This window comes from Hypomesus nipponensis, chromosome 16 (assembly GCF_054491055.1).
Source record: "Hypomesus nipponensis isolate SF chromosome 16, ASM5449105v1, whole genome shotgun sequence".
Classification (NCBI taxonomy): domain Eukaryota; kingdom Metazoa; phylum Chordata; class Actinopteri; order Osmeriformes; family Osmeridae; genus Hypomesus; species Hypomesus nipponensis.
In genome coordinates this window covers 5589630-5602112 of record NC_140376.1, presented here as the reverse complement: position 1 = coordinate 5602112, position 12483 = coordinate 5589630, and the positions used below count along the sequence as shown (strand labels likewise).

Below are 12483 nucleotides of genomic sequence, written 5' to 3'. Positions count from 1 at the left end.
CTGGATCCCTCTGGGTAAACTTTAGGGTAAGAATAAGGCTTATCCTAAGTGTGTGTGTGTGTGTGTGTGTGTGTCCACTCGTAGTGACCTACCAGAGAGGGAGGAGGGAGAGGGGGAAGAGACTCCGACCTTCAGCCACTGGGGCCCCCCACGGAGGTCAGGGTGCTGGAGATGATGCACACGTTGCATGTGTTTGTCTGCTGCTGAATATTGTGCTCTTCTATCATTTACATTTAGTAATTGAACAGACGCTCTTATCCAGAGCGACTTACAGTAAGTACAGGGACATTCTCCCCCGAGGCAAGTAGGGTGAAGTGCCTTGCCCAAGGACGCGTCATTTTTAGCACGATTCGGGAATCGAACCGGCAACCTTCTGACTAATAGCCCAATTTTCTAACCGCTCAGCCATCTGACTCCCTAATGATGTGTTAACGTGTGTGTGTGTATGTGTGTGCGTGGCCGTGCTGCATGCCTGCAGAGTGGAGGTGTGGCAGGAGCCGGGAGAGTCACTGGGCATCAGCATCGTGGGCGGGCGCAGCGTCATCAAGCGCCTGCGGAACGGGGAGGAGCTGAAGGGCATCTTCATCAAGCATGTGCTGCCTGACAGCCCAGCCGGACGCACACACGCTCTCAAGACTGGAGACAAGATCCTGCAGGTGAGCACCCACACTCTGCCTGTTACCAGGCTAGTAGTACAAGGCTAGTAGTACCAGGCTAGAAGTACCAGGCTAGTAGGACCAGGCTAGTAGGACCAGGCTAGTAGTACCAGACTAGTAGTACAAGACTAGTAGTACCAGGCTAGAAGTACCAGGCTAGTAGTACCAGACTAGTAGTACCAGGCTAGAAGTACCAGGCTAGTAGTACCAGGCTAGAAGTACCAGGCTAGTAGTACCAGGCTAGTAGTACCAGGCTAGTAGTACCAGACTAGTAGTACCAGGCTAGAAGTACCAGGCTAGAAGTACCAGGCTAGTAGTACCAGACTAGTAGTACCAGGCTAGAAGTACCAGGCTAGTAGTACCAGGCTAGAAGTACCAGGCTAGAAGTACCAGGCTAGTAGTACCAGGCTAGTAGTACCAGGCTAGTAGTACCAGGCTAGTAGTACCAGACTAGTAGTACCAGGCTAGAAGTACCAGGCTAGAAGTACCAGGCTAGTAGTACCAGGCTAGTAGTACCAGGCTAGTAGTACCAGGCTAGAAGTACCAGGCTAGTAGGACCAGGCTAGTAGTACCAGGCTAGTAGTACCAGACTAGTAGTACCAGGCTAGAAGTACCAGGCTAGAAGTACCAGGCTAGTAGTACCAGGCTAGTAGTACCAGGCTCTCACTCCCTCTCTCCATCCCCTTTCCCTCTCTCTTTTTTTCATTTTCTCCATCTGTCTCTCTCTCTCCCTCCCTCCATCCCCCTCTCTCGCAGGTATCCGGTGTGGATCTCCAGAGTGCCAGTCATGAGGATGCAGTCCAGGCCATCAAGGCAGCACCCAGTCCAGTGGTGTTCATCGTGCAGAGTCTGTCTGCTACCCCACGGGTGAGCACACACAGACACACACAACATGGGACACACACAAGGGAGAGACACACCCGCACGCACAAGCCAAGGGACGCCGACTCACACACATATACCGATGGACACGCACACACACACACTCCAGGAGAAGCACGTGCACACACACACACACACTTTTGTTATCTCTTCACACACCTGGCTCCCTGCTCGATGTAGACTAGATTTGTTTCCACTTTGTTGTTTCGGGTTGGTGATTGGTATCTTATATCTTACAATGAAAATCGTTACACACCCCTTCTTTGTCCCTGTCTGTCTGTGCATGCGCGTGCCTGTTTGTGTGTGTGTGTGTGTGTGCCCTCAGCCTGTGTCTTTAACAGCCCCCAGTTACATCAAACACAAGGCAAAGAAGAAAGCCATGCCGGTAAGCAACCAGACAGCCACACTGTCCTGAGGTGTTAGACAGGCTGACCACCACACTGTCCTGAGGTGTTAGACAGGCGGACCACCACACTGTCCTGAGGTGTTAGACAGGCTGACCACCACACTGTCCTGAGGTGTTAGACAGGCTGACCACCACACTGCCTTGAGGTGTTAGACAGGCTGACCACCACACTGTCCTGAGGTGTTAGACAGGCTGACCACCACACTGTCCTGAGGTGTTAGACAGGCTGACCACCACACTGCCTTGAGGTGTTAGACAGGCTGACCACCACACTGCCCTGAGGTGTTAGACAGGCTGACCACCACACTGTCCTGAGGTGTTAGACAGGCTGACCACCACACTGCCCTGAGGTGTTAGACAGGCTGACCACCACACTGTCCTGAGGTGTTAGACAGGCTGACGGCCACACTGTCCTGAGGTGTTAGACAGGCTGACCACCACACTGCCTTGAGGTGTTAGACAGGCTGACCACCACACTGTCCTGAGGTGTTAGACAGGCTGACCACCACACTGCCCTGAGGTGTTAGACAGGCTGACCACCACACTGTCCTGAGGTGTTAGACAGGCTGACCACCACACTGTCCTGAGGTGTTAGACAGGCTGACCACCACACTGCCCTGAGGTGTTAGACAGGCTCACCACCACACTGTCCTGAGGTGTTAGACAGGCTGACCACCACACTGTCCTGAGGTGTTAGACAGGCTGACCACCACACTGCCTTGAGGTGTTAGACAGGCTGACCACCACACTGTCCTGAGGTGTTAGACAGGCTGACCACCACACTGCCCTGAGGTGTTAGACAGGCTGACCACCACACTGTCCTGAGGTGTTAGACAGGCTCACCACCACACTGTCCTGAGGTGTTAGACAGGCTGACAGCCACACTGCCCTGAGGTGTTAGACAGGCTGACCACCACACTGTCCTGAGGTGTTAGACAGGCTGACCACCACACTGTCCTGAGGTGTTAGACAGGCTGACCACCACACTGTCCTGAGGTGTTAGACAGGCTCACCACCACACTGCCCTGAGGTGTTAGACAGGCTGACCACCACACTGCCCTGAGGTGTTAGACAGGCTGACCACCACACTGTCCTGAGGTGTTAGACAGGCTGACCACCACACTGCCCTGAGGTGTTAGACAGGCTGACCACCACACTGCCCTGAGGTGTTAGACAGGCTGACCACCACACTGCCCTGAGGTGTTAGACAGGCTGACCACCACACTGCCCTGAGGTGTTAGACAGGCTGACCACCACACTGTCCTGAGGTGTTAGACAGGCTGACCACCACACTGCCTTGAGGTGTTAGACAGGCTGACCACCACACTGCCCTGAGGTGTTAGACAGGCTGACCACCACACTGCCCTGAGGTGTTAGACAGGCTGACCACCACACTGTCCTGAGGTGTTAGACAGGCTCACCACCACACTGTCCTGAGGTGTTAGACAGGCTGACCACCACACTGTCCTGAGGTGTTAGACAGGCTGACGGCCACACATGAGGACATCCTCACAGGGGTCCTGCACTAGGAAGAATACAGACATACAGGTCTCACACTCGCCTCACACACACCCCACACACGCCATGTTTTACAGGAAGACTGTGAGGCCAGCTGAGCGAGAAAGAGAGAGACTGATAGGAGAGGGAGTGAGAGGAGAGAGGAGATTGAGAGAGAGGAGACTGACAGGGAGACTGAGAAGAGAGAGAGTGAGAGGTGGTCTCTCCTCTCTCATTCTTCGAGGATGGTAAGAGAGGATGAGTGAGACACAGAGAAAGAGAGGAGAGACTGAGAGGAGAGAGAGAAGAGGGCTTGTTGAATATATTGCATACCATTAAGTGGCATTGACATATCCTCATCCATCGGTGTTTGTTGTTCTGTGATGCATGTAAGAGGGAAGGAAAGAGAGGCCAAGGTTGGGAAAGAGAGGGAGAGAAAGAGAGAGGCATGTTTAAGGAGAAGGCCTCATCTCAAGGGAATGACTGGAGCCAATCAAGATCTCACCAGCAGTTGGATCCCTTGGGAGGATAGCTTGATTAGAGTGGTGTCTATTAATTAAAACCCTTTAAACAATGTTCTTATCGGCATCATGTCCTCTAGGAGGATCGAGGATGATATACCGTAAAATCCAACAGTTTTCAATTAAAGTATACTGTATCAGATGTGGGTCATGAACACTACTGGGTTGAAATAGAGATGCATTATGGTATGAAGAGATATACTATTTGCTTTGTTCTTTGCTTTGTTGAATTTTTCCTTTCTTTCGTCCGTTCGTCCTTCAATCCTCCCTTCCTGGTTTCCTTCCTTTCAGCCTTCCATCCTTCATTCCTTTATCTGTCCTACCTTTCACCCTTCCATCCTCCCTGGCTGGTCTAACCAGCCCAGCTCTGCTACTACATCACTGTGGATAAATAGAGGGGCAGAAACACAGGAGGGGAGGGGGGAGGGGAGGGGAGGGGAGGGGAGGGGAGGGGAGGGGAGGGGAGGGGAGGGGAGGGGAGGGGAGGGGAGGGGAGGGGAGGGGAGGGGGGGGTGGTTTTAAAGAATCAGGAGGGAAAGCCACTGTTCGCACGCACACACACTATGACCTGTCCTAAAAGTGCTAATACACCTAGTTCAGATTGTCACGGTCTGAAGTGGGAGCTAAAATGAGTCCAAAGCCTGTCACTCGACCCGACACTCAGGTTTCTCTGCCGTATCACTGGAGGGCTTTAGAATTGTCACTCAATCTCACACACCTTCTCATCCATAACTGGAGGGGGTTTGGACTTCCTCTACCCCGTCACATGTTCTTCTTCTCTCAAACTGGAGGGTTTTCCGCCCTGTCATGCCTAGGACTTCATGCCTCTAGATTTGGGTACTCATTGCCGTCTTGTAAAGGTCTAACTCTCTGTCGTCGTCCCCCCCACCCCCCCACCCTCTGACCACCACCAGAAGGCAGTACCGGGCGGGCCCCCACCTCCGACGAGACTCCCCCCTCCCTACCGCCCCCCCAGCCAGGTGGACGAGGATCAGGACATGGAGGAGCTGGAGGAGGTCAAAGGTCAGGCCCCACTTCCTGTCCTCCTGTGTGGTCTTGTGTGTGTGTTGGGGGGAGTGGGGAGTCTCATCCGTCCTCTTCCAGCATGTCTGATCGCACCGCCGGTCTCTACCGTCCCTGTCCTCCTCGTACTGGAGGGGAGGGGTCCCTGTCAGGATTCAGACGCAAAGGGAGGTCATTGGACTTGATTCCGCCTCGACGTTAAGTGCCATCTGTCTTGGCACAGACTGTGGGGGTGTGTGCGTGAGTCTGGCACATCTGGGCTTCAGCCCCCCTAGTCCAGTCCGATACCTCTCTGATTAACGTACATACATGAGCAAAGGCATACTCTGTCAGACGTCCACCTTCCTCTCTCTTCTTCCCACTCTCCCTCATCCCTCTTCCCACTCTCCCCTTCATCCCCTCATCTCTCTCTCTCTCTCCTACGTCCCCTCCCCTTCATCCCCTCATCTCTCTCTCTCTCTCCTTCATCCCCTCCCCTTCATCCCCTCATCTCTCTCTCTCTCTCTCTCTCTCTCCTTCATCCCCTCCCCCTCTCCCTCTGATCAATCCAAGCTAAGTGCTGCCACTCTGCCTCCTGATCTAGGATCAGCATGATGAGGTCATCCACAGGGGACAGCCTCCATAGAATACTGATGGCTGCCATTGTGGAGATAAATACTTTCTCAAAAGAGAGGGAGAGTGAAAGGGGGAGAGAGAGAGAGTGGGGGGTGTCGTGTAAAGGTAGAGAGAGGGGGATGAGAGAGCAAACAAGACTGTAGACAAAAAGAGAGAGAGAGGGTTGGGGATCAGAGAGAGAGAGAGAGAGTAGTGAAACAGAAAGACATCGAGAGAGATGGTGGACTGACAAAAAGAGAGAGCGTGCGTGTTGGATGGATCACAATACAGCCCTGAACCCCAACACTGAAACATGTGGTATATTCCCAAAAGTCTCCACAATTTGAAGTCATCCCGGTTTGGTTTTTGATCCAGCGATTTCCTTGACACCCGTAGAGACCTGAGACACAGACAGAACATGTCCCTTTTCCTGGAAGCCCGCATCCCAGAACTGGCTAACGCTCTGAGGGGAGTCATCCTGCTGCTGTGACTGAATGGGCCCATCTGTTGTGGATTCTGGGAGAAAAAAACGACTGCAGTGGAGAGGGGGATGAGAGGAGGAGAGGGAGAGGGGGATGACGCGGCGTTGGAAAGGGCACGGGGTGGGAGGATGGGAAGGGAGATGGGGATAAAGAGGGAGGGGCCGTAGAGAGAACGGGGGAGGAGAGGGGGAGAGAGAGAGACAGAGAGACAGAGGGGTGGGAGGGAGGTATAGAGGTTAAGGTACAGGCAAGCCATCCATTGTGTGTCTATTTTTTCACTGCTGGTTGGAGGCCCTTTTGGAGCAGCCTATCTCTTTGTGTGTGTGTGTGAGTGTGTGTGTGAGTGTGTTAAAGCTGTAGGATCAGTCTAATGGATAACACAGCAGGTTGGGCTACTGTTCCGTGTGACACTACACCATCCTCATCTAGACACTCTGCCAAGTCCCAGACCTGCTGGACCCCTGTTACACACACACACACACACACTCACAGACACACACACACACACTCACAGACACACAGAGAGACTCTCTCACACACTTAAACACACACAGACACACCGAGACACACAGTATTCATGAAATAAATATTTTATGTGCAAACAACATGTATGCACTTCCAAGTGTTTTACAGCTGTGAAATAGAGCCTACACCTACCATACACACACACACACCGACCGACACACACACACACACACACACAGTGTAGCAAAGAGCCAAGCTCCCTGCTACAGTGTTAGCTGAGCTCGCCCCAAGCCTGGTGCTCAGTGGAAAAGATTGGTTGAGATGCTGCATCAAACACACGCACGCGCACACACACACACACACACACACACACACACACACACACACCGCAAACTACATGGATAAGCACTCAGCTCCTCTGATGCATGTAGGTAACATCCTGTTAGAAGCACACGATGACTCACACGTCTGTGCGTGGCGGTCTGTGTCACCGATGATGCATGAACATGTGCATGGTGATTTCCTGTTTGTTTTTGGTGGGCTTATCCATTAGTCCATGATAGACCCCTGAGAAATGGTTAGAACACTTGCCTGTCTGTGTTCAGATGCAATCGTGTGATTGGTTGTACCGAGTGCTCTGTGTGTGAATGGTTCATTCCTGTGTGTAGTGTACAGTTATAAATTCTCCATGCCTGTTATTATGAAAGTAGCGATTTAGCTTAAGTGAAGTCGTAAACAATCGCTGAGGATGTTTGTGCCTTCAGACGACTTCAGAGGAATAGCAATTTGAGGGAATCCAAACACGTTTGGGCTGTTTTCTTCCTGAGGTCTGCGATGATGTCAGATGAATGTGGAGCTGCCAGCCTCACTATCATTATTCCTTTTATATGGTCCTGTCACTCACACACACACACACACACACACACACACACACACACACACACACAGTCTCCATTTTCTTTTCTTTTTTTAACAATGCTTGGCAGTGTGGTGATCTGAGCTGATGTGATGTGAAGGGTTTGGGGACTAGCCTAGTGGGCAGAGGGGTGTGTGTGTGTACGTGCGTGCGAGTGTGTGTGCTCGCCTGTTTTTGAAAGCTGCTTCTGATCTAGTTTATATTCCCAACACGTTATCGAAACATGAACATTCATGAGTTTCATGCTTTGTCTTTAATCACTGCAGTCCAATGATCTGGCTTGAAAAGCACCAGCAGTTATATATTTACATTTGAAAATATACAAACGCACAGCTTGCTTTCTACCAACACTCTCTGACATACAGTAGTCTAGCTCGTGGCCCAGAAAAAAAGAAGCTATTTTGTCATACAGGTGAACAAATGTACACTTGTCAAATATGAATGTGCTGTTGAGGCAGTGCATTATGGGCATCCATGCCCTGGGTAGATCACGAAGCCTGACAGTTTTCTCATGGCTGCCTTGTTCTCTGGGCTCTGTTTGGTTGTGTCTGGGCTGAGATGTATAGCCCCAGCTGCCAGGACTGCTCAATCACTGTTAGACCCTTAATTAACCACAGACAGGAGACTCCCTGGCTGAGATAAGCACACTGTCCTATCTCTCTCCGTCTCTCCCTCTTTCTCTCTCCTCATCTCTCTCTCTCTCTCTCTCACTCTCTCTCTGGAGTACAGTCCTTGTATGTTAGTTTTCCCCTTGTTTTTTTTTCTCCCTCCTTCACTTCCATCAACCTATCCTTCCACCCCCTCTTCATTCATTCTCCCCTCCTTCCCATCTATCTCTCTCCATCCATCTCTCTCTCCATCCATCCATCCCTCTCCCTCTCTCCCTCTCTCTCTCCATCCCTCTCCATCCATCCCTCCCTCTCTCTTCTTCCCTCTCTCTCTCCCTCTCTCTCCATCCCCCTCTCCATCCGTCCTTCTCTCTCCATCCCTCTGTTTCTCTCTCCACCCCTCTCTCTCCCTCTCTCTCTCTCTCCATCCATCCCTCCCTCTCTCTTCTTCCCTCTCTCTCTCTCCCTCTCTCTCCATCCCTCCCTCTCTCTCCATCCCTCTGTCTCTCTCTCCATCCCTCTACTCCCATGCGATCCCTCCCTCTCATTGTCCCGGTGTTGACCTGCGGTCTGTGAACTCTAATTAATGAACTCTAATTGGGGGGGCTGTCCAGTCGAGAAGTGGATAGGAGTCTTCATCTTCCTTCCTGGCGTTTCCCCAGACAGCCCAGAGAGCTGGTGCATGGAGCGCCATGGCTGCAGCACCTCAACGTGCCCGCCTCTCTCCCCCACAATGCCCCTGATAAGGAGAGGCGGCACAGCGAGCCAGTTGGTGGAGCATTTTCAGTTCTCGTATCCGCAGCCGTACTTGATACCCCGGGGTCACTGTCAAACGTCCACAAGCGACGTCAGCTCGAACCAAACAGCTGTCTGTCATAGTGTTGTGAGACTTCATGGGCTCTTGAAAGAGTGTTAACATGAACGGCCGCGAGTTTAACGTGTGTTTCTTTCTTTGCAGGACAGATGGGCTGACTGTAGTGTCTGTTGGAGACTTGAATGTGGGGTCCAGGGCTGACCGCTAGCCTTTAGCTCCATGAGCTATGGAGCTATGGTGTTCCTTTTTACTGTGGTGGCATTTCTCTTCCTGTTGACTGGTTTTGGGCATGCTTCTGGTTGAAAGCTTCTACCTCTAGTCCCGGTGTGACGTGGGGAAGGTACCTGTCTGAGAGACACTTTCTCTGGGGAGCAAAACAATGGTGGCGGTATGCTAAGCTAACGTGGTACTGCATTGACGGCCAAACTCTTCCTATCTGGGTTCTTCTGGGAATGAATCTAGGTTCTTGACAGTCGATTTCCCGCCCGTTTTCCCGAGGAGGTTTCGCGACGCTGTCTAAACTTCACGAGTCTCCTGCCGTCGTCTGGTTTTGTTTTGGTGTTCTCCTGCGTCGGCTCACAGCCATGGGTGTCCCCGACGGCAGTGCTTGGGTGTGTATCTCTGTTGGGGTCGGCTGCACTTCTGAATGGGGCTGCTCGGTTCGGTCGTTCACACTTCTCAGTTCGTCATCCGGCTCCGGGATTTGATCCGTGTCGGTCGGATCGTAGCCCTGGAGAACGCCTGCCGCAGCCCATGTCCTCCATCGTCAGCGATGTGCTTCTGTCTCTCTGTGCGTGTGTGTGTCTGCTTGTAAATGATGTCATCGGCTGCAATAAACGCTACTCACTCCACATGCTGTTCTGTGTGTGTGTTTGGATGAATCCGGAACCTGTCATTCAGAGGGCGCATCTCGCCACTGTTTTGCGGTAGGCTTCACGCGTACAGTCCAATGGAAGCGACCGGCCAATAGGATCACTCGAGACGAGTCAGTTGTAATTGTAGTCCATTCGTTTGTGTGAGGCTTTCTGTCATTGGCCATCCATTTGATTAAACGTTTGTAATGACCAACAGAATCCTGAGGCTTTTTGGAGGGAAAAAAAATCACCCCATTAACTATCCACTACACGTTGTTAGTCGTATGTTGCTAGGCAATTTCTTCAATTTACCAGCGTGTGTGCTTCGGAAACACCAAATTGAATGGGGTTCAATGTTGGAACTATGCAATGTTTTAAACTATTTGCACCCCACAACTCGTTATTTCCTCATTCACTGTTGACAACAGAAGTCTCACTGACTTGCAACTTCATCCTGTGCCCGTTTCTTGAGATGAATCGTGCCACATACACACACACAGATTCCTGGATTCATTTATACGTAGATGGGACCTGTCACACTTCACGCTCACTCCCCTCTCTGCCCATCTGGACTTAAGGAGTCACACAAGACTCGTATGGGATTTTCCACTGGAGAAGTTGAAAGGGGAGGGGGGGGGGGGGGGGGGAGGGAGGGAGGGAGGGAGGGAGGGAAACTGAGGATGACAGAGAGAGACATAAAGAAAAGAGTGACGCACACAGTCACCGATAAACACCGTAGCTGTCTGTCAGCGGAAACACTTTCTTCTGAATCGTTCTCCTGCTAGCTCCCTGTCACTCAACGTACCACGGTGAATATAAGCTGGAATAACATCTCCACACAGACAGGTTAGCGCTGCTCACTACACTGTAAACAGCCACTTAACAGCCAATACATTTAATAGTGACCACATATGGCTCATGGATGGTAATGTACGGTAATGGCACGAATGAGGTTTAGGCGTGGTTGCTATAGTAACATGGCTCTTTTTTGAAATGGAAGGCATTGTGTGTGTGTGTGCCTGTGTATGAAATGAGAGAGAGAGGGAGGAGAGAGAGAGGTGGAGAGAGAGAGGTGGAGAGAGAGAGGGGAGAGAGAGAGGTAGAGAGAAGGGGGAGAGAGAGAGAGAGGGAGGGGGGAGAGAGAGAGGTAGAGAGAGAGAGGGGGGAGAGAGACAGAGAGGTAGAGAGAGAGAGGGAGGGGGGAGAGAGACAGAGAGGTAGAGAGAGAGAGGGAGGGGGGAGAGAGAGGAGGGGGGAGCAGACTGAGAGGCTGCTCTGGGACTGGCAGTGCCCTGGGTGGACTGGTGGCTGGCTCGTTCATCAGGCTGCCCACAGGCTGGAGCGTTGCCAGGGCTCATTAATCTGTGCCCCCAACCCTGGCATCCAGCTGTAATCAGGATCCTCCTTCCTCTGATGCAGGAGCCAGAGGCTGCAGTACCCAGGCTGGGTTCATCCCCACCTCACACACACACACACTGAACCTTATATATATATATATATACACACACAAACATTCTGTCCCTTGCAAATGCGCAAAAACACAAAAAATACCCTGACAATACCCGATTTATTGTTAATGCATGCATGTAAAGACAGTGACACACACACACACTCTGACCTTCTAGCAGTTTGACACCTCTGCTGCTACTGCAGAAGGGCTCTCATGACTGCATTATGCTGATTCGGCTTTGTTTTCGGCGTGCCCGGCACACACACAAGGTTTATAAAAAGCCTGTGATCTTATTTTCAGACATTAGCCATCTCTGTCTCTGACTCTTTTTCTGTCTGTCTCATGCTCCCTCTTACACACACACACACACACACACACACACACTGTTCTCCATCTCATTCCGCTTTGGTGACATGCAGGAGAGCTGCTGTCGTTTCTGTGTCATTGTCATCTCCCTGTTCCCTCTCCAGCCTTTCATAGTGATGTCGCTGTGTTTGGTTCTGGACAGAAGACTGCTGCACCTCCTCCCCCTCCCCCTCCCCCTCCTCCACCTCCTCTCTCTTCCTGATTAACCAGGGACCCTCTGCTGGGTTTGGAACTGCACTCCATAGATGTGCTGCTTTCTACCTCTCTGTCACACTGGAACACACACACACACACTCATTCACACACTCAATCCCTCCCCCACACACACCCACACACACACACATATATACACACACGACAAAAGTCTTTAACTACATCCCAGTGCCACTTCTGTGCTACAGATTGCATAACCAAATCCTGAGACGATAGGACGCAAAACATGGTTGTCAACAAATCACCTTCATGTTGGGTTCAAGGGGGGGGGGGGGGAAACGTGTGAGCGTTCCTAAACTAGTACCTGTTTCATCCCTCCTCAGTTCCTCCTCTCGCTGTCTGTGTGTGTAAGGCGTACATGCCAGTAGACAGGATGGGAGAGGACGGGGGAAGATGGAGCAGGTTTCCAGGGGCGACACCAGGGTGACACGCGCAGATAAGAAGAGCTTTTATCAGTGCTCTCCAGCTGGCTCTGCCACGGACAGCAGCAGACCCAGGCCCTGCTCAGGTCACACACACACACACACCAGGACGCGTGGAGGCTTTTACTACTGCAAGCAGATCGAGATGTCCCCGGTTTAAATCCCCCATTGTTCTTCACTTTGGATCAAAAGAAATCTGTTAAGTGAATACTTACTAAGCCCTGCTAAAATCATGCACAGCTTAAAGAATGGAGCTAGGCACAGATAGTCCTCAGTGTTGTCCTTTGAAAATGATTGTTTTAGCGTTAACATTT

The 12483-nt window shown here is 51.5% G+C and overlaps 1 protein-coding gene across 2 annotated transcripts in view; it reads left to right on the top strand.

Moving 5' to 3' along the window:
- The window catches only part of patj (PATJ crumbs cell polarity complex component), a 79242-nt gene that overhangs the window by 30923 nt on the left and 35836 nt on the right, over nucleotides 1–12483 (top strand). For both annotated transcript variants that reach the window (XM_084676360.1, XM_084676359.1), the window contains exons 25-29: nucleotides 85–156; nucleotides 479–656; nucleotides 1413–1523; nucleotides 1864–1923; nucleotides 4877–4985. In XM_084676360.1, the coding sequence (XP_084532486.1) occupies nucleotides 85–156; nucleotides 479–656; nucleotides 1413–1523; nucleotides 1864–1923; nucleotides 4877–4985 (530 nt within the window). The remainder of the gene's footprint in view (nucleotides 1–84; nucleotides 157–478; nucleotides 657–1412; nucleotides 1524–1863; nucleotides 1924–4876; nucleotides 4986–12483) is intronic.